At 55.5% G+C, this 20,517-nt stretch overlaps 1 protein-coding gene and 2 long non-coding RNA genes across 4 annotated transcripts; all 3 read left to right on the top strand.

Annotated features, from left to right (window-relative positions):
* Window positions 1-32: 32 nt before the first annotated feature.
* Window positions 33-5,324, top strand: LOC144247914 (uncharacterized). 2 transcript variants are annotated; one of them, XR_013341376.1, is made up of 2 exons: window positions 33-145; window positions 4,883-5,324. It is a non-coding gene; the product is annotated as an uncharacterized LOC144247914 (long non-coding RNA). The 2 variants fall into 2 exon arrangements; XR_013341377.1 differs by lacking the exon at window positions 33-145 and adding an exon at window positions 2,589-2,644.
* A 1,435-nt stretch (window positions 5,325-6,759) lies between these two features.
* Window positions 6,760-10,871, top strand: LOC144247955 (uncharacterized). Its single transcript, XR_013341396.1, has 3 exons — window positions 6,760-6,788; window positions 8,842-8,952; window positions 10,848-10,871. It is a non-coding gene; the product is annotated as an uncharacterized LOC144247955 (long non-coding RNA).
* An 82-nt stretch (window positions 10,872-10,953) lies between these two features.
* Window positions 10,954-15,089, top strand: FAM3A (FAM3 metabolism regulating signaling molecule A). Its single transcript, XM_077789665.1, has 7 exons — window positions 10,954-10,981; window positions 11,112-11,235; window positions 11,681-11,739; window positions 12,000-12,050; window positions 12,699-12,783; window positions 14,003-14,129; window positions 14,917-15,089. The coding sequence occupies exons 1-7, from the start codon at window positions 10,954-10,956 to the stop codon at window positions 15,007-15,009; spliced, it is 567 nt and encodes a 188-aa protein (XP_077645791.1). The 3' UTR covers window positions 15,010-15,089.
* Window positions 15,090-20,517: the final 5,428 nt, after the last annotated feature.

Raw genomic sequence — 20,517 nt, 5'->3', positions numbered from 1 at the left:
CCCTCCCCCCCCCGCCCCTCCCCCCCCGGCGCGCGGGGACCCCCCCGAGCCCCCCCCGAGCCCCTTCGGGCCCGGCCTGGCCCAAATCCTGGGGAGACATTTCGGGAGCCAGGAGGGACCCCGCGTGCTGCAGCAGCTGCTGAAGGTGGGACGGGGATTGGGGGGAATTTGGGAAAAATTGGGGGATTTGGGGGAAAATTGGGGATTTGGGGGAAAAATTGGGGGATTTGGGGGAAAAATTGGGGGATTTGGGGAAAAAATTGGGGGAAAAATATAGGGATTTTGGGGGAAAAATTGGGGGGAAACTGGGATTTTTAGGGGATTTTAATGGGGTTTTGGAGAAAATTTGGGATTTTTGGGGGATTTGGGGGGAAAAATTGGGGGATTTTGGGGAAAATAATTGGGGGATTTTGGGGGAAAAATTGGGGGATTTTGGGGAAAATAATTGGGGGATTTTGGGGAAAATTGGGGGATTTGGGGGTAAAAATTAGGGGATTTTGGGGAAAAATATGGGGATTTTGGGGAAAAAAAACGGGGGATTTGGGGAAAAAAAATGGGGGATTTTGGGGGAAAAATATGGGGGGATTTTGGGGGAATGTTGGGATTTTTAGGGGATTTCAGGGAAAATTTGGGGTTTTGGGAGGATTTTGGGGGGATTTGGGGGAAATATTGGGGATTTTGGGGTGATATGGGGGATTTTGGGGACATTTAGGGGGATTTGGGGAAACATTTGGGATTTTGGGGGGATTTTGGGGAGACATTTCGGGAGCCAGGAGGGACCCCGCGTGCTGCAGCAGCTGCTGAAGGTAGGACGGGGATTGGGGGGAATTCGGGGGATTTTGGGAAAAATTGGGGGATTTGGGGGAAAATTGGGGGATTTTGGGGAAAAATTGGGGGATTTTGGGGAAAAATATGGGGATTTTGGGGAAAAAAACGGGGGATTTGGGGGAAAAATTGGGGGATTTGGGGAAAAATTGGGGGAAAAATATAGGGATTTTGGGGGAAAAATTGGGGGGAAACTGGGATTTTTAGGGGATTTTAATGGGGTTTTGGGGAAAATTTGGGATTTTTGGGGGATTTGGGGGGAATTTTGGGGATTTTGGGAAAAAATTGGGGGATTTGGGGGAAAAATTGGGGGATTTTGGGGAAAAATATGGGGATTTTGGGGAAAATTGGGGGATTTGGGGGTAAAAATTAGGGTATTTTGGGGAAAAATATGGGGATTTTGGGGAAAAAAAATGGGGGATTGTGGGGGAAAAATTGGGGATTTTGGGGGAAAAATATGGGGGGATTTTGGGGGAATGTTGGGATTTTTAGGGGATTTCAGGGAAAATTTGGGATTTTTGGGAGGATTTTGGGAAGTTTTGGGGGGGAATATTGGGGATTTTGGGGTGATATGGTGGGTTTTGGGGACATTTAGGGGGATTTGGGGAAAAATTTGGGATTTTGGGGGGATTTTGGGGAGACATTTCGGGAGCCAGGAGGGACCCCGCGTGCTGCAGCAGCTGCTGAAGGTGGGACGGGGGATTTTGGGGGGAATTTGGGAAAAATTGGGGGATTTTGGGGGAATTTTGGGGATTTTTAAGGGATTTTTAGGGGATTTTGGGGAAAATTTGGGATTTTTGGGCAATTTGGGGGGAAATTTGGGGGAATATTGGGATTTTTAGTGGACTTTTGGGGGATTTGGGGAAATTTTGGGAGGATTTTTGGGAATGTTGGGATTTTTAGGGGATTTTGGGTGGATTTGGAATGAATTTGGGGGAGATTTGGCGATTTTGGGGTTTAGGGGGATTTTGGGGAGACATTTCGGGAGCCAGGAGGGACCCCGCGTGCTGCAGCAGCTGCTGAAGGTGGGACGGGGATTGGGGGGAATTCGGGGGATTTTGGGAAAAATTGGGGGATTTGGGGGAAAAATTGGGGGATTTGGGGGAAAAATTGGGGGATTTGGGGGAAAAATTGGGGATTTTGGGGAAAAAAAACGGGGGATTTGGGGAAAAAAAATGGGGGATTTTGGGGAAAAATATGGGGGGATTTTGGGGGAATATTGGGATTTTTAGGGGATTTCAGGGAAAATTTGGGATTTTTGGGAGGATTTTGGGAAGTTTTGGGGGGATTTGGGGGGAATATTGGGGATTTTGGGGTGATATGGTGGGTTTTGGGGACATTTAGGGGGATTTGGGGAAACATTTGGGATTTTGGGGGGATTTTGGGGTGACATTTCGGGAGCCAGGAGGGACCCCGCGTGCTGCAGCAGCTGCTGAAGGTGGGACGGGGGTTTGGGGGGAATTCGGGGGATTTTGGGAAATATTGGGGGATTTTGGGGAAAAATTGGGGGATTTGGGGAAAAATTGGGGGATTTGGGGGAAAAATTGGGGGAAAAATATGGGGATTTTGGGGGAAAAATTGGGGGGAAACTGGGATTTTTAGGGGATTTTAATGGGGTTTTGGGGAAAATTTGGGATTTTTGGGGGATTTGGGGGGAATTTTGGGGGAATTTTGGGGGAATATTGGGGATTTTGGGGTGATAAGAGGGATTTTGGGGAAATTTAGGGGGATTTGGGGAAACATTTGGGATTTTGGGGGGATTTTGGGGAGACATTTCGGGAGCCAGGAGGGACCCCGCGTGCTGCAGCAGCTGCTGAAGGTGGGACGGGGATTTTGGGGGGAATTCGGGGGATTTTGGGAAAAAATTGGGGGATTTGGGAAAAAATTGGGGGAAAAATATAGGGATTTTGGAGGAAAAATTGGGGGGATACTGGGATTTTTAGGGGATTTTAATGGGGTTTTGGGGAAAATTTGGGATTTTTGGGGGATTTGGGGGAATTTTGGGGGAATATTGGGGATTTTTAAGGGATTTTTAGGGGATTTTGGGGAAAATTTGGGATTTTTTTGGGGATTTGGGGGGGAAATTTGGGGGAATATTGGGATTTTTAGCAGACTTTTGGGGGATTTTGGGAAATGTTGGGGGGATTTTGGAGAATATTGGGGATTTTTAGGGGATTTTGGGGAAAATTGGGGATTTTTGGGGGATTGTAGGGGGATTTTGGGAAATTTTGGGGGGATTTTTGGGGAATGTTGGGATTTTTAGGGGATTTTGGGGGGATTTGGGATGAGTTTGGGGGAGATTTGGGGATTTTGGGGGGATTTTGGGGGAATTTGGGAAAAAATTGGGGGAATTGGGGAAAATTGGGGGGAAATTTGGCGGATTTTGGGGGAATATTGGGGATTTTTAGGGGATTTTAATGGGATTTTCGGGGAATTTTGGGACAAAATAGGGGAAATTTGGGGAAAGTTTGGTGAATTTTGGGGGCAAGTTGGGTGGATTTGGGGGATTTTTTGAGGGAATTTTGGGGGATTTGGGGGGAAATTGGGGAAATTTTGGGGGAAATTGGGGAAATTTTGGGGGAATATTGGGATTTTTAGTGGATTTTAATGGGATTTTGGACAAAATTTGGGATTTTCGGGGCGATTTGGGGGGATTTTGGGGGTTATTTTGGGGTCCCGGATAATTTTTTATGTGATTTTGGGGTCCGGGCTGATTTTGGGGTTATTTTGGGGTTTTGGGTGGAATTATTGTGGTTTCCGGGTGAGATTTTGGGGTTATTTTGGGGTCCTGGCTGATTTTGGGCTGATTTGGGGTGGTTTTGGGCTGATTTTGGGCTGATTTTTGGGCTGATTTTGGGCTGATTTTGGGTGATTTTAGGGTGATTTTGGGCTGATTTTAGGGTGATTTTGGGCTGATTTTAGGGTGATTTTGGGCTGATTTGGGCTGATTTGGGGTGGTTTTGGGCTGATTTGGGGTGATTTGGGGTGATTTTTGGGCTGATTTTGGGCTGATTTGGGGTGATTTTTGGGCTGATTTTGGGCTGATTTTTGGGGTGGTTTTGGGCTGATTTTGGGGTGATTTGGGCTGATTTTGGGTGATTTTGGGTGATTTGGGGTGGTTTTGGGCTGATTTTTGGGCTGATTTTTGGGGTGATTTTGGGGTGATTTTGGGTGATTTTGGGTGATTTGGGTTGATTTTGGGCTGATTTTGGCTGATTTTGGGGTGATTTTTGGGCTGATTTGGGTTGATTTTGGGGTGATTTTTGGGCTGATTTTGGGCTGATTTGGGGTGATTTTGGGCTGATTTTGGGGTGATTTTGGGGTGATTTTGGGCTGATTTTTGGGCTGATTTTGGGGTGATTTGGGGTGATTTTGGGTGATTTTGGGCTGATTTTGGGCTGATTTGGGCTGATTTTGGGCTGATTTTGGGTGATTTTGGGCTGATTTTTGGGCTGATGTTTGGGCTGATTTGGGCTGATTTTTGGGCTGATTTCTGGGGTGTTTTTGGGCTGATTTTGGGCTGATTTTTGGGCTGATTTTGGGGTGATTTTGGGTGATTTCGGGCTGATTTGGGGTGGTTTTGGGCTGATTTGGGGTGATTTTTGGGCTGATTTCTGGGGTGATTTTTGGGCTGATTTTTGGGCTGATTTTGGGCTGATTTGGGGTGATTTGGGCTGATTTTGGGCTGATTTTGGGCTGATTTTGGGCTGATTTTGGGCTGATTTTGGGCTGATTTGGGCTGATTTTGGGCTGATTTTGGGTGATTTTGGGCTGATTTGGGGTGATTTGGGCTGATTTTGGGCTGATTTTGGGGTGATTTTGGGTGGTTTTGGGCTGATTTGGGGTGGTTTTGGGTGATTTTGGGCTGATTTGGGGTGATTTGGGCTGATTTTGGGCTGATTTGGGGTGATTTTGGGTGATTTGGGCTGATTTGGGGTGGTTTTGGGTGATTTTGGGCTGATTTGGGGTGGTTTTGGGTGATTTTGGGGTGATTTGGGCTGATTTTGGGGTGGTTTTGGGTGATTTTGGGCTGATTTGGGGTGGTTTTGGCTCCCAGGACTACGAGCGGGCGCTGCGCGGGCTCAGCCTGGACGAGCTCGAGCGTTTGGGGGCGCGGCTGCTGCAGGAGGGGGGAGGGGCCCCCCCCGCCCCCTGAGCGCCCCCAAAACCCCAATTTACCCAAAAATCCCCAATTTACCCAAAATATCCCGAATTCATCCAAAATATCCCGAATTTATTCAAAAATTCCGTGAATTTACCTCAAAAATCCCCAATTTTACAGTGAATTTACACCCAAAATTCCCGATATTTCAGCAAATGTTACCCCAATAATTCCCGAATTTCGCCCAAAATTCCCGAATTTATCCCCAAAAAGTCCCAATTTTACAGAAAATATTACCCCGAAAATCCCCAAATTTACGCAAAAATTCCCAAATTTGACCCAAAAATCCCCAAATTTTGCCCAAATCCTCGCGGTGCTGAATAAAGGAGAGAGAGAACGGCTCGGACTGGGACAAACTGGGACAAACTGGGACAAACTGGGAGGGACTGGGAGAGCCCTTGAGGGGTTACTGGGAGCACTGGGCCCATTCCCAGTTCCATACTGGGAGCACTGGGCCCATTCCCAGTTCCATACTGGGAGCACCGGGCCCATTCCCAGTTCCATACTGGGAGCACCGGGCCCATTCCCAGTTCCATTCCCAGTTCCATACTGGGAGCACTGTGCCCATTCCCAGTTCCATACTGGGAGCACTGGGCCCATTCCCAGTTCCATTCCCAGTTCCATACTGGGAGCACTGGGCCCATTCCCAGTTCCATACTGGGAGCACTGGGCCCATTCCCAGTTCCATTCCCAGTTCTGAACTGGGAGCACCGGGCCCGTTCCCAGTTCCATACTGGGAGCACTGGGCCCATTCCCAGTTCCATTCCCAGTTCTGAACTGGGAGCACCGGGCCCGTTCCCAGTTCCATACTGGGAGCACTGGGCCCATTCCCAGTTCCATTCCCAGTTCCATACTGGGAGCACCGGGCCCTTCCCAGTTCCATACTGGGAGCACTGTGCCCATTCCCAGTTCCATACTGGGAGCACTGGGCCCATCCCAGTTCCATACTGGGAGCACCGGGCCCATTCCCAGTTCCATTCCCACTTCCATACTGGGAGCACTGGGAGGTTACTGGGATGTCCTGGGAGGGCACCGGAAGCGCCGCCCGCCGCAGGGGCTGCCGGGAGTTGTAGTCCCCGCCTCCCATCCGCCCGTGACGTCACCACCACCGCCCTCTCTCCCTCCTTATTGGCCAAACCGCCACCCCGCCCTCGCTCCCGATTGGCCTCTCCATTGCGCCCTCCGATTGGCCGATCCACACGCAAAGGGCGGGACGCGCCAGCTGATTGGTGCGCGACGAGCGCGCCGGGCGCTGATTGGTGGAGGCGGGAACCCGGAAGCGGCGCGGGCAGCGCGGGGCGACAGCGGCGGTGCGGGGGGGGGGAACCCAAATTTGGGGGTCCCGGGGATTTTTGGGGGTCCTGGAGAATTTGGGGGGTCCCTGGGGGGTCCCGTTAATTCTGGGGGGTCCTGGGGGGGGGGTCTCGAAAATTTGGGGGGTCCCGATAATTTTGGGGGGTCCTGGGGTGGGTCTTGTTAATTTTGGGGGGTCCCTGGGGGGTCCTGATAATTTTGGGGGGGGGTCTCGAGGATTTGGGGGGGGCCCCGATAATTTTGGGGGGTCCCGGGCCATTTTTGGGGGGGGTCTCGGTAATTTTGGGGGGTCCCGGGCCATTTTTGGGGGGGGGTCTCGGTAATTTTGGGGGGTCCCGATAATTTTGGGGGGGATCTCGAGGATTTTGGGGGGTTCCGGGTTTTTGGGGGGGTCCCGGTAATTTTGGGGGTTCGCGGTGATTTTGGGGTCTCTGACCCCCCCCCCCCCTTCCCTTGCAGCCCCCCCGGAGCGCCATGAGAGCCGCGGGTAGGGGGAGGGGATTGCGGGAATTTGGGGGAAATTTGGGGGATTTGGGGCAAATATGGCGTTTTCAGGATAATTTTGGGTTCTTTTTGGGGTATTTTTGGGGTATTTTTAGGATGTTTTTGGGATATTTTGTGGCTGGGTTTGGGGTGATTTTGGGCGGATTTTGAGGTGATTTGGGCTGGTTTTTGGCTGATTTTTGGGATATTTTGGGGCTGATTTTGGGCTGGTTTTGTGCTTTTTGTGGGCTGATTTTTGGGATATTTTGGGGTGGTTTTGGGCTGATTTTGGGTTGTTTTTGGTCTGATTTTGGGCTGGTTTGGGGCTGATTTTTGGGATATTTTGGGCTGATTTTGGGTTGGTTTTGGGGTGATTTTGGGCTGGTTTTGGGGGGTTTCTGGGCTGATTTTTGGAGGATTTTTGGGCTGATTTTGGATGGGTTTTGGGCTGATTTTTGGGGGATTTTTGGGCTGATTTTGGGCTGTTTCTGGGATGTTTTTGGGCTGATTTTGGGCTGATTTCGGGCTGTTTTTGTGCTGTTTCTGGGCTGATTTCGGGCTGTTTTTTGGGCAGTTTCTGGGATGTTTTTGGGCTGATTTCGGGCTGTTTTTGGGCTGATTTTGGGCTGATTTCGGGCTGTTTTTTGGGCAGTTTCTGGGATGTTTTTGGGCTGATTTCTGGCTGTTTTTTGGGCAGTTTCTGGGATGTTTTTGGGCTGATTTCGGGCTGTTTTTTGGGCTGTTTCTGGGATGTTTTTGGGCTGATTTTGGGCTGATTTCGGGCTGTTTTTGTGCTGTTTCTGGGCTGATTTCGGGCTGTTTCTGGGCTGTTTCTGGGATGTTTTTGGGCTGATTTCGGGCTGTTTTTTGGGCAGGTTTTGGGTGTTTTTGGGCAGATTTTGGGCTGATTTCGGGCTGTTTTTTGGGCAGTTTTTGGGATGTTTTTGGGCAGATTTCAGGCTGGTTTTTGGGCAGTTTTTGGGTGTTTTTGGGATGTTTCTGGGCTGATTTCGGGCTGATTTCTGGCTGTTTTTTGGGCAGTTTCTGGGATGTTTTTGGGCTGATTTCGGGCTGTTTTTTGGGCAGTTTCTGGGATGGTTTTGGGCTGATTTCGGGCTGTTTTTGGGCAGTTTCTGGGATGTTTTTGGGCTGATTTCGCGCTGGTTTTTGGGCAGTTTCTGGGATGTTTTTTGCTGTTTTTGGGCTGATTTCCGGCTGTTTTTCGGGCTGTTTCTGGGATGTTTTTGGGCTGATTTTGGGCTGATTTCGGGCTGTTTTTTGGGCAGTTTCTGGGATGTTTTTGGGCTGATTTCGGGCTGTTTTTTGGGCAGTTTCTGGGATGTTTTTGGGCTGATTTCGGGCTGTTTTTGGGCAGTTTCTGGGATGGTTTTGGGCTGATTTCGGGCTGTTTTTTGGGCAGTTTCTGGGATGTTTTTGGGCTGATTTCGGGCTGTTTTTTGGGCAGTTTCTGGGATGTTTTTGGGCTGATTTTGGGCTGATTTCGGGCTGATTTTGGGCAGTTTCTGGGATGTTTTTGGGCTGATTTTGGGCTGATTTCGGGCTGTTTTTTGGGCAGTTTCTGGGATGTTTTTGGGCTGATTTCGGGCTGTTTTTTGGGCAGTTTCTGGGATGTTTTTGTGCTGTTTTTGGGCTGATTTCGGGCTGTTTTTCGGGCAGGTTTTGGGTGTTTTTGGGCAGGTTTTTGGGCAGATTTGGGGCTGTTTTTGTGCTGTTTTTGGGCTGATTTCGGGCTGTTTTTTGGGAAGTTTCTGGGATGGTTTTGGGCAGATTTTGGGCTGATTTCGGGCTGTTTTTTGGGCAGGTTTTGGGTGTTTTTGGGGTGTTTTTGGGCTGATTTCAGGCTGTTTTTTGGGCTGGTTTTGGGATGTTTTTGGGCTGATTTCGGGCTGTTTTTCGGGCAGGTTTTGGGTGTTTTTGGGCTGATTTCGGGCTGGTTTTTGGGCTGTTTCTGGGATGTTTTTGGGCTGATTTCGGGCTGGTTTTTGGGCAGGTTTTGGGTGTTTTTGGGGTGTTTTAGGGAGTTTTTGTGCCCCCAGGCCCCCTGCGCCTCCTGGCCCTGGGGGCGGCCGCCGGGCTGGCCTGGCTGGCGGTGACGTCACTGCTGGGCCCCGCCCGGGCCCCGCCCACCCTGCTGAGGCTGCTGCGGCGTGAGTGGGCGGGGCCAAGGGGGCGGGGCCAAAGGAAGGAGCCAAAGTGGGCGGGGCTAAAAGGGGCGGGGCTAAAGGGGCGGGGCCAAAGGAATGAGCAAAAGGAGGCGGGGCTAAAAGGGCGGAGTCCAAAGGGAGCGGGGCTAAAGGCGGGGCTAAAGGCAAGGCTAAAGGGGCGGGGCTCAAGGGGCGGGGCCAAAGGGGGCGAGGGCCAAAGGGGCGGGGCCAAAGGGGGCGGGGCCAAATGGGGACGGGGCTAAAGGGGGCGGGGCCAAAGGGGCGAGGCCAAAGGGGCGGGGCCAGGGGGTTAAGGGGGCGGGGCTAAAGGGGGCGGGGCCCTATGGGTCGGGTTAAAAGGGGTGGGCCCAAAGGGGCGGGGCCAAAGGAGAACTGGGCTAAAAGGGCGGAGCCCAAAGGGGGCGGGGCTAAAGGGGGCGGGGACAAATGGGGGCGGGCCTAAAGGGGCGGGGCTAAACGGTGAAGCCAAAGGGGGCGGGGACAAATTAGGGCGGGGCCAAAGGGGTGGGGGCCAAATGGGGGCGGGGCCAAATGGCAGAGCCCAAAGAGGGCGGGGCCAAAGGGGCGGGGTCAAAGGGGGCGGGGCTAAAATGGCGGAGCCCAAAGAGGGCGGGGCTAAAGGGGCGGGGCTAAAGGGGGCGGGGCCAAATGAGGGCGGGGGTAAATGAGGACTGGGCTAAAATGGCGGAGCCCAAAGAGGGCGGGGCTAAAGGGGCGGGGCTAAAGGGGGCGGTGACAAATAAGGGCGGGGCCAAATGAGGACTGGGCTAAAAGGGCGGAGCCCAAAGGGGGCGGGGCTAAAAGGGAACGGGGCCAAATGAGGGCGTGGCTAAAGGGACGGGGGTAAAAATGGGCGTGGCCAGAGGGGGCGGGGCTAAAGGGGGCGGGGCTAAAGGATGAAGTCAAAGAGGGCGGGGCCAAAAGGGGCGGGGCCAAAAGATGGCGGGGCTAAAGGGCCGAAGCCAAATGGTGCAGGCCAAAGGGGCTGGGCCAAAGGGGGCGTGGTTAAAGGGGCGGAGCCAGGGGCAGAGGGGCGGGGCAATGAAGCAATGGCAAGGGGCCAAAGGGGCGGGGTTAGGGGCTAAAGGGGCGGGGCCATGGGCTAAAGGGGCGGGGTTAAAGGGGACTGAACCAATGGGCGGGGCCAAAAGGGGGCGGGGCTAAAGGGGCGGAACCAAGGGGCGGGGGCAAATGGGGAGGGAAAAAAGGGGCGGGACCAAAGAGGGCGGGGTTAAAGGGGGTGTGGCCAAAGGGGGCGGGGTTAAAGGGGTGGAGCCAGGGCATAGGGGCGGGGCAAAGAAGTAATGGCAAGGGGGCAAAGGGGCGGGGTTAGGGGCTAAAGGGGTGGGGGTGGAGCTAAAGGGGGTGGGGGCAAGGTCTAAAGGGGGTGGAGCTAAAGGGGCGGGACCACTGGATAAAGGGGGAGGGGCCAGGGCCGAAGGGGGCGGGGTTAAAGGGGGCGGGGCCAGAAGCCAAAGGGGAGGGGCTAAAGGGGGTGGGGCTAAAGGGGCAGGGCCAGGGGCTAAAGGGGAGGGGCAAAATATCCCAGGTGAGGGAGGGGCTAAATAGGGTGGGGTTAAAGGGGGAGGGGCTAAAGGGGGCGGGGCAAATGAGAAGGAGCAAGGGGAGGGGCTAATGAGGGGGAGGGGCAAAATAGCCCCGGTGGAGGAGGGGCTAAAGGGGGAGGGGTCAAAGGGGGAGGGGCAATCGATGGGGAGGGGCTAAGGGGGGACCCCAAAACTCGGGGGGGGGGAGGGGCAAAGGGAAGCCCGGGGGGAGGGGAGACCCCGCGGTGGGGGAGGGTTGGCGCTCCTTAAGCCCCGCCCCCGATGCATTAAACCCCGCCCCTTTTAAGCCACGCCCCTTTCCCCCTGCAGGTGATGAGAACCCGCCCACGGCAGGTGAGGGGGAGGGGTTAATTAATTTCGGGAGGGGTTAATTAATTGGGGGAGGGGCTGATGAAATGGGGGAGGAGCCAATTCAATGGGGGAGGGGCAATTTAAAAAAGCGGGTTAATTAAATTGGGGGGGATTATTTTTTGATGGGGGGTCCCGGGATATTTTGGGGAGGGGTCCCGGGATATTTTGGGGAGGGGTCCCAGGATATTTTGGGGAGGGGTCTGACTGGCCCCGCCCCCGCAGAGCCCCGCCCCCCCCGGTTCAAGTGCGGCCTCCCCCGGCCCTGCCCCCCCCGGCATTTCGCCTTCCGCCTCCTGAGCGGCGCCGCCAACGTGGTGGGACCGCGGATCTGCCTGGAGGGGCGAGAGTGAGCGGGGGAGGGGCTGAAGGGCGGGGGAGGGGCTGAAAGGGTGGGGGAGGGGCTGGAAGGGTGGGGGAGGGGCCGAGGATCTGCCTGGAGGGGAGAGAGTGAGCGGGGGAGGGGCTGGAAGGGTGGGGGAGGGGCTGAAATGGTGGGGGAGGGGTTAATGGGGTGGGGGAGGGGTTAATGGGGTGGGGGAGGGGCTGAGGATCTGCCTGGAGGGGAGAGAATGAGAGGGGGAGGGGCTGAAAGGATGGGGGAGGGGCTGAAAGGGTGGGGGAGGGGAAAACTGGGGGTGGGGCGGAGTTAATGGGGTGGGGGAGGGGCTAAATGAGAGGGAGGGGCTGAAATGGTGTGGGAGGGGCTAAAGGGATTGGGGGAGGGGCTGAAGGGGGTGGGGGAGGGTCTGGGGGCGGGGTTTGATGCTGACCCCTCCCCTCCCCCCTCTCAGGTTGATGAGCAGCGTCAAGAACAACGTGGGGAGGGGCCTGAACATCGCCCTGGTCAACGGTGGGGGAGGGGAAACGGGGTGGGGGAGGGGCTCCGAGGGGTGGGGAGGGGCTTAGAGGGGAGGGAGTGGGGTTAATGGGGTGGGGGAGGGGCAGATTTGGAGGGGGAGGGGCGGATTTTTTGGGGGAGGGGCAGATTTAGGGGAGGGGAGGGGTTAATGGGGTGGGGGAGGGGCAGATTTGGGGGGGAGGGGCGGATTTAGGGGAGGGGTCGGGGTCCTGCCCCTCCCCCCCCCCTCACCCCCCGCCCCTCCCCCCCAGGGGTCAGCGGGGAGCTGATCGCGGCCCAGGCCTTCGACATGTGGGCAGGGGGTGAGCGCCCCTCCCCCACCCCGCCCCTCCCCCACCCCCCTCTGACCCTCCCCTCCCCCCAAATCCGCCCCCCCCCCAAATCTGACCCCTCCCCCACCCAAATCTGACCCCTCCCCCACGCCCCTCTGCCCCTCCCCCTCCCAAATCCGCCCCTTCCCCACCCCTCCCTGGCCCCTCCCATTTTTTGATTGATTCTCCCAATTTTGGGTTTTTTTCCCCGATTTTTGGGGTGATTTTCCCCGATTTTTGGGTTTCTTTCCCTGATTTTTGGGGTGATTTCCCCTGATTTTTGGGGCGATTTCTCTGGATTTTTGGGGTTTTTTCCCCAATTTTTGGGGTGATTTCCCCTGATTTTTGGGGTGATTTTCCCCCCGATTTTTGGGGTGATTTCCCCTGATTTTTGGGTGATTTCTCCTGATTTTTGGTGTTATTTTTCCCTGATTCTTGGGCTGATTTTCCCCCAATTTTTGGGCTGATTTCCCCAATTTTTGGGGTGATCTTTCCCCCGATTTTTGGGCTGATTTCCCCAATTTTTGGGGTGATCTTTCCCCCGATTTTTGGGGTGATTTTCCCCCCGATTTTTGGTGTTATTTTCCCCCGATTTTTGGGGTGATTTCCCGATTTTCGGGGTGATTTCCCCGTTTCCAGACGTGGAGGATCTGCTCCGGTTCCTGCGGCCGCTGCACGAGGGAACCTTGGTGCTCGTGGCCTCCTACGACGACCCCGCCACCAAGTCAGCCCCGGGGCTTGGGGGGATTTGGGGGTCCCGGGGGGAATTTGGGGTCCCCAGGGGGGATTTGGGGGGTCCCGGGGGGAATTTGGGGGTCCCATGTGGGATTTGGGGACATTTGGAGGGTCTTGGGGGGTTCTTGGGGGGATTTGGGGGGTCCCGGGGGGGGATTTTGGGGGTCCCATGTGGGATTTGGGGACATTTGGAGGGGTCTGGGGGGGATTTGGGGGGTCCTGGGGAGGTTTTGGGGGTCCTGAGGGGGATTTTGGGGGGATTTGGGTGGGTTTTGGGGGTCCCAGGGGGAATTTGGAGACATTTTGGGGGTCCCCAGGGGGGATATGGGGACATTTGGGGGCTCCCTGGGGGGATTTGAGGGGTCTCAGAGAGGATTTGGAGGATTTGGGGGGGACTTGGGGGGTCCCGGGGGGGATTTGGGGGTCCAGGGGGGAATTTGGAGACATTTTGGGGGTCCCCATGGGGGATTTGGGGACATTTGGGGGCTCCCTGGGGGGATGTGAGGGGTCTCAGAGGGGATTTGGGGGGTCTGGGGGGATTTGGGGGGTCTCTGGGGGGTTTGGGTGGTCCTGGGGTGGATTTGGGGGGGAATTTGGGGGTCCCCAGGGAGGATTTAGGGGGTCTTGGGGGGTTCTTGGGGAGGTTTTGGGGTCCGGGGCTGTTTTTGGGATTCCCTGAGAGTTTTTTGGGGTCCCAGGGCGATTTTTGGGGTCCCTGGCCGGGATTTTTGGGGTTTCTGGGCTGTTTTGGGGGTCCTGGGCGTTTTTTGAGGTCCGGGCTGAGTTTTTGGGGTTCGAGTTGAGTTTTTGGGGTCCGGGGGGTTTTTTGGGGTCCGGGTGGAGTTTTTGGGATTCCCTGAGGTTTTTTGGGGTCCGGGTTGATTTTTTGGGGTCCGGGTTGAGTTTTTGGGGTCCCGGGTTGAGTTTTTGGGGTCCGGGTTGATTTTTTGGGGTCCCAGGGCAGTTTTTGGGGTCCGGGCTGAGTCTTTGGGGTCCCGGGGCAGTTTTTGGGGTCCCGGGGCGGTTTTTGGGGTCCCGGGGCGGTTTTTGGGGTCCGGGTTGATTTTTTGGGGTCTGGGGCGGTTTTTGGGGTCCCAGGGCAGTTTTTGGGGTCCAGGTTGAGTTTTTGGGGTCCCGGGGCAGTTTTTGGGGTCCGGGTTGAGTTTTTGGGGCAGTTTTTGGGGTGCCCCTGAGCCCCGCCCCCCCAGGCTGACCGAGGAGAGCCGCCGGATTTTTGGGGAGCTCGGCAGCGCCGTGGCCAAAGATTTGGGGTTCAGGGACAGTTGGGTCTTCCTGGGGGCCAAGGGGGTGCAGGACCGGAGCCCCTTCGAGCAGGTGAGAAATTTGGGGGGATTTGGGGAAATTTGGAGAATTTTTTGGGGGGGAAATTTGGGGAATTTTGGGGGGAAATTTGGGGGGATTTTGGGGGGATTTTGAGGGTATTTCAGAGGCATTTGGGGGGTTTAAAGGGGATTTTTTGGGGGGGGTTGGGGGAATTTTGGGGGATTTTGGAGAGTTTAAACGGGATTTTGGGGATGATTTGGGGGAATTTTGGGGGTTTTGGGGGCATTTGGGGGGTTTAAAGGGGATTTTGGGGAGGATTTGGGGGGAATTTGGGGAATTTTGGGAGGTTTGGGGGGATTTGGAGTGATTTTGGGGGGAATTTTGTGGGATTTTTTTGGAATTTTGGGTGATTGGGGATTTTGGGGTGGATTTTGGTGTGATTTCGGGGGATTTTGGGGTGATTTTGGAGTGGATTTTGGGGGATTTTAGGGTGGATTTTGGGGTGATTTTGAGGTGATTTTGGGGTGATTTTGGGGTGGATTTTGGGGTGATTTTGGGGGATTTTGGGGTGATTTTTGGGGTGATTTTGGGGTGATTTTTGGGGTGGATTTTGGGGTGGATTTTGGGGTGGATTTTGGGTTGATTTTGGGGTGGATTTTGGGGTGATTTTGAGGTGATTTTGGGGTGGATTTTGGGGTATTTTGGGGTGGATTTTGAGGTGATTTTGGGGTGATTTTGGGGTGATTTTGGGGTGATTTTTGGGGTGATTTTGGGGTGGATTTTGGGGTGATTTTGGGTGATTTTTGGGGTGATTTTGGGCACTTTGGGCCCCCCGCAGCACGTCCGGAACAGCCGCGGCTCCAACAAGTACGAGGGGTGGCCGCAGGCGCTGGAGCTCGGCGGCTGCGTCCCCCAGCGGCCCCCGGGGTGACCCCAAAACCCGGGGGGACCCCAAAACATCCCGGGGGGACCCCAAAACATCCCGGGAACCCCAAAACATCCCGGGGGGACCCCAGAAACATCCCGGGGGGACCCCAAAACATCCCGGGACCCCAAAACATCCCGGGAACCCCAAAACATCCCGGGGGGGACCCCAAAACCCGGGGGGACCCCAAAAACATCCCGGGGGGACCCCAAAACATCCCGGAGGAACCCCAAAAACATCCCGGGGGATCCCAAAAACATCCCGGGAACCCCAAAACATCCCGGGGGGACCCAAAAACCCGGGGGGGACCCCAAAACATCCCGGGGGGACCCCAAAAACATCCCGGGGGGACCCCAAAACCATCCCGGGGGGACCCCAAAACCCGGGGGGGACCCCAAAACATCCCGGGGGGACCTCAAAACTCACAGAGATCCCAAAAAACCCACAGAGACCCCTCAGGGACCCCGAAAACCCCACAGAGACCCCAAAGTACAAAGTGGGGGACCCCAAAATACACAGAGACCCCCCAAAACCCCACGCAGGGACCCCAAAACTCACAGAGACCCCAAAACCTCCCGGCGGGGACCCCAAAACTTCCCAGTGGGACCCCAAAATACACAGAGACCCCACAGAGACCCCAAAAACCCCACGCAGGGACCCCAAAACTCACAGAGACCCCAAAATACACAGAGACCTCACAGAGACCCCAAAACTTCACTCAATGACCCCAAAACCCAGGGGGACCCCAAAACTTCCCAGTGGGACCCCAAAAACCCCACAGAGACCCCAGAAGGACCCCAAAATCCACAGGGGGCACCCCAAAATTCACAGAGACCCCAAAAACCCCACAGGGACCCCAAAACATCCCAGTGGGACCCCAAAAACCCCACAGAGACCCCAAAAAACCCGCAGAGACCCCCTCAAGGACCCCAAAATCCACAGGGGGCACCCCAAAACTCACGGGGACGCCAAAAACCCCTCAGGGACCCCAAAATGTCCCAGAACCCCCCAAAGCCGAGGATTTGGGGTCCCCCGGGGCAGATTTGGGGTCCCCCGGGCAGATTTGGGGTCCCCCCGGGCACATTTGGGGTCCCCCCGAATTTTAGGGTGTCCCGACTCCCCCCCCCCCCCCCCCGGCCGGGTTTTGGGGCGCTCGGAGCCGTTTTGGGGGTTCGGGGTGAAATTTTTGGGGTTTTTTTGGGGGGTCCCAAATCTCCCCCTCCCCCTCCCCCGGCTCCTTGGGCAGGGGCGGGGCGAATGCAAATGAGCGGGCGGGTAATTAGCATGATAAAGGAGAGGGGCGGGGTTATGCTAATGAAGCGGCGGTTGGGAACGAGGCGGGGCAAATGCAAATAAAGGAGTGCGGTCGGCCAATCACGATGCGAGCTGGGGGAAGCGATGGGCGGGGCTAAGGGCAGCGGGTGGTTATTTGCATAAAGGGGCGGGGCTATGGAAGAACAGCAGGTGGGTATTTGCATAAAGGGGCGTGGCTAGGCAAGAACAGCCAATGGGTATTTACATAAAGGGGCGTGGCTAGGGAATAACAGCAGGTGGGTATTTGCATAAAAGGGCGGGGCTACAAAACGGCAGGCGGATATTTGCATAAAGAGGCGGGGCTACAAAACAGCGGGTATGTATTTGCATAAAGGGGCGGGGTTAGGGAAGAACAGCGGGTGTTTATTTGCATAAAGGGGCGGGGCTGCAAAAACCAGCCGGTGGATGTTTGCATAAAGGGGCGGGGTTACAAAACAGCAGGTAGATATTTGCATAAAGGGGCGGGGCTACGAAAAAAGGCGTGTTGTTATTTGCATAAAGGGGCGGGGCTACAAAACCAGTGGGTGTGTATCTGCATAAAGGGGCGTGGTTGGGGAATAACAGTGGGTGTTATTTGCATAAAGGGGCGGGGCTACAAAAGGCGTGTGGTTATTTGCATAAAGGGGCGGGGCTACAAACCAGTGGGTGTGTATCTGCATAAAGGGGCGTGGCTAGGGAATAACAGTGGGTGTTTATTTGCATAAAGGGGCGGGGCTACAAAAACACGCGTGGTTATTTGCATAAAGGGGCGGGGCTACAAAACCAGTGGGTGTGTATCTGCATAAAGGGGCGTGGTTAGGGAATAACAGTGGGTGTTATTTGCATAAAGGGGCGGGGCTACAAAAAGCCGTGTGGTTATTTGCCTAAAGGGGCGGGGCTACAAAACCAGTGGGTGTGTATCTGCATAAAGGGGCGTGGTTAGGGAATAACAGTGGGTGTTATTTGCATAAAGGGGCGGGGCTATGTATATTTTCTGCGCCGCCAGGCGCGCAGTGCATGCTGGGAGGATTTTTTTGGGGAGAATTTCGGCATTTTTGGGTGCGGTGTGAGGGGACCGGGCCGGTGCGGGGGCCGGGATCAGGATCCGTTCTCACCAGCTCAACACCCGACACGCCCTCGACGGCAGCGCTCCCCATTAAACGGAATTTCGGGCGCCGGAGCCGGAGCCGGAGCTTGCTCCCTCCGCTCCGCGCAGCGTCCCGGCATCGAGAGGGTGAAAAGAGATTAAAAAATGGCTGATGTCGTGATTATATCGCGATTATATCGTGATTATATCGTGATTATATCGTGATTATATTGTGATTATATTGTGATTATATCGCGATTATATCACGATTATATTGTGATTATATTGTGATTATATCGCGATTATATCACGATTATATTGCAATTATATCGCGATTATATCATGATTGTATCGTGATTATATCATGATTATATCATGATTATATCGCGATTATATCGCAATTATATCGTGATTATATCGCGATTATATCGTGATTATATTGCGATTATATTGTGATTATATCGTGATTATATTGCGATTATATCGCAATTATATCGTGATTATATCACGATTATATCGTGATTGTATCGTGAGAGCGGCCACAGCGTCCCGGGACTGCAGTCCATGGAAGGGGAAAACAGAACCTGTGAGGGGGATGAGGGAGGAAATGGTGACGATAATTAAACAAATCATCATCAAATGATGTCCGAGAGGGGGATGAGGGAGGAAATGGCGCCTGGGAGGGGTTTGAGGGGCACCTGAGGGGGAAATGATGCTCACCTGGGCACACCTGAGCTCACCTGGGCACACCTGGGCACAGCTGGGCTCACCTGGGCACACCTGGGCTCACCTGGGCTCACCTGGGCACAGCTGGGCTCACCTGAGCACACCTGGGCACACCTGGGCTCACCTGGGCTCACCTGGGCACAGCTGGGCACACCTGGGCTCACCTGGGCTCACCTGGGCACACCTGGGCTCACCTGGGCACACCTGGGCACACCTGGGCTCACCTGGGCTCACCTGGGCACAGCTGGGCTCACCTGGGCACACCTGGGCACAGCTGGGCACACCTGGGCTCACCTGGGCACAGCTGGGCTCACCTGAGTACACCTGGGCACAGCTGGGCTCACCTGAGTACACCTGGGCACAGCTGGGCACACCTGGGCTCACCTGGGCACACCTGGGCACAGCTGGGCTCACCTGGGCACACCTGGGCACAGCTGGGCACACCTGGGCTCACCTGGGCACACCTGGGCACAGCTGGACACACCTGGGCTCACCTGGGCTCACCTGGGCTCACCTGGGCACACCTGGGCACAGCTGGACACACCTGGGCTCACCTGGGCTCACCTGGGCTCACCTGGGCTCACCTGGGCACACCTGGGCTGACCTGGGCACACCTGGGCTCACCTGGGCACAGCTGGACACACCTGGGCTCACCTGGGCTCACCTGGGCTCACCTGGGCACACCTGGGCTGACCTGGGCACACCTGGGCTCACCTGGGCACAGCTGGACACACCTGGGCTCACCTGGGCACAGCTTGGCACACCTGGGCTCACCTGGGCACAGCTGGGCTCACCTGGGCACACCTGGGCACACCTGGGCACAGCTGGGCTCACCTGGGCTCACCTGGGCACAGCTGGGCTCACCTGGGCTCACCTGGGCTCACCTGGGCACACCTGGGCTCACCTGGGCACAGCTGGGCACACCTGGGCTCACCTGGGCTCACCTGGGCACACCTGGGCTCACCTGGGCACAGCTGGGCTCACCTGGGCTCACCTGGGCACACCTGGGCTCACCTGGGCTCACCTGAGTACACCTGGGCACACCTGGGCTCAGATCCAGCCGCTGGCACCGGGTCCCTGTGGCTCTGAGGGGGCTCAAGAGCCGAGGGGGTCCCTGAGCGGGGCCAGAATTTGGGTGGGGGGTGGGGGTGGTCCCTGGAGACCTCCCCCGAACATGGGGGGGGGTCCCTACAGCTCCCATTGCCCCGAGGGGGTCCCGGCGCTCCCGCCGGGCAGGACGGAGCTCCGCGCGCCGCCCGGAGCTCTGGACACCATGGAGATCCAAACTTCAGCGATCTGGTCAGTCTGGAGATCCAAACTTCAGCGATCTCCTGGTCGCTCTGGAGATCCAAACTTCAGCGAACTCCTGGTCGCTCTGGAGATCCAAACTTCAGTGATCTGGTCAGTCTGGAGATCCAAACTTCAGTGATCTGGTCAGTCTGGAGATCCAAACTTCAGCGATCTCCTGGTCGCTCTGGAGATCCAAAATTCAGTGATCTCCTGGTCGCTCTGGAGATCCAAACTTCAGCGTTCCCCTGGTCGCTCTGGAGATCCAAACTTCAGCGATCTCCTGGTCGCTCTGGAGATCCAAACTTCAGTGATCTGGTCAGTCTGGAGATCCAAACTTCAGCGATCTGGTCAGTCTGGAGATCCAAACTTCAGCGATCTCCTGGTCAGTCTGGAGATCCAAACTTCAGTGATCTCCTGGCTGCTCTGGAGATCTAACCCGTAGTGTTCTCCTGGTCGCTCTGACCACCTTGGAGGTCTGAGCTCTCGGCCGCTCCGGCCAGCCCAGAGGACCAAACTTCACCGATCGAGGACCAAACCTCTCCGATCTCTCCGATCTCTCTCCGATCTCTCTCCGATCTCTCTCCGATCTCTCTCTGATCTCTCTCCGATCTCTCTCTGATCTCTCTCTGATCTCTCTCCGATCTCTCCGATCTCTCTCCGATCTCTCTCCGATCTCTCTCTGATCTCTCTCCGATCTCTCCGATCTCTCTCTGATCTCTCTCCGATCTCTCCGATCTCTCTCCGATCTCTCTCCGATCTCTCTCCGATCTCTCCGATCTCTCTCCGATCTCTCCGATCTCTCTCCGATCTCTCCCCGATCTCTCTCCGATCTCTCTCCGATCTCTCCCCGATCTCTCTCCGATCTCTCTCCGATCTCTCCCCGATCTCTCCCCGATCTCTCCGATCTCTCTCTGATCTCTCTCCGATCTCTCTCCGATCTCTCTCCGATCTCTCTCCGATCTCTCTCCGATCTCTCCGATCTCTCTCCGATCTCTCCCCGATCTCTCCGATCTCTCTCCGATCTCTCTCCGATCTCTCCCCGATCTCTCCGATCTCTCTCCGATCTCTCTGATCTCTCTCCGATCTCTCTCCGATCTCTCTCCGATCTCTCCGATCTC

Source organism: Lonchura striata, chromosome 36, assembly GCF_046129695.1.
Source record: "Lonchura striata isolate bLonStr1 chromosome 36, bLonStr1.mat, whole genome shotgun sequence".
Taxonomy (NCBI): domain Eukaryota; kingdom Metazoa; phylum Chordata; class Aves; order Passeriformes; family Estrildidae; genus Lonchura; species Lonchura striata.
This window is presented reverse-complemented; position numbering and strand designations above follow the sequence as displayed.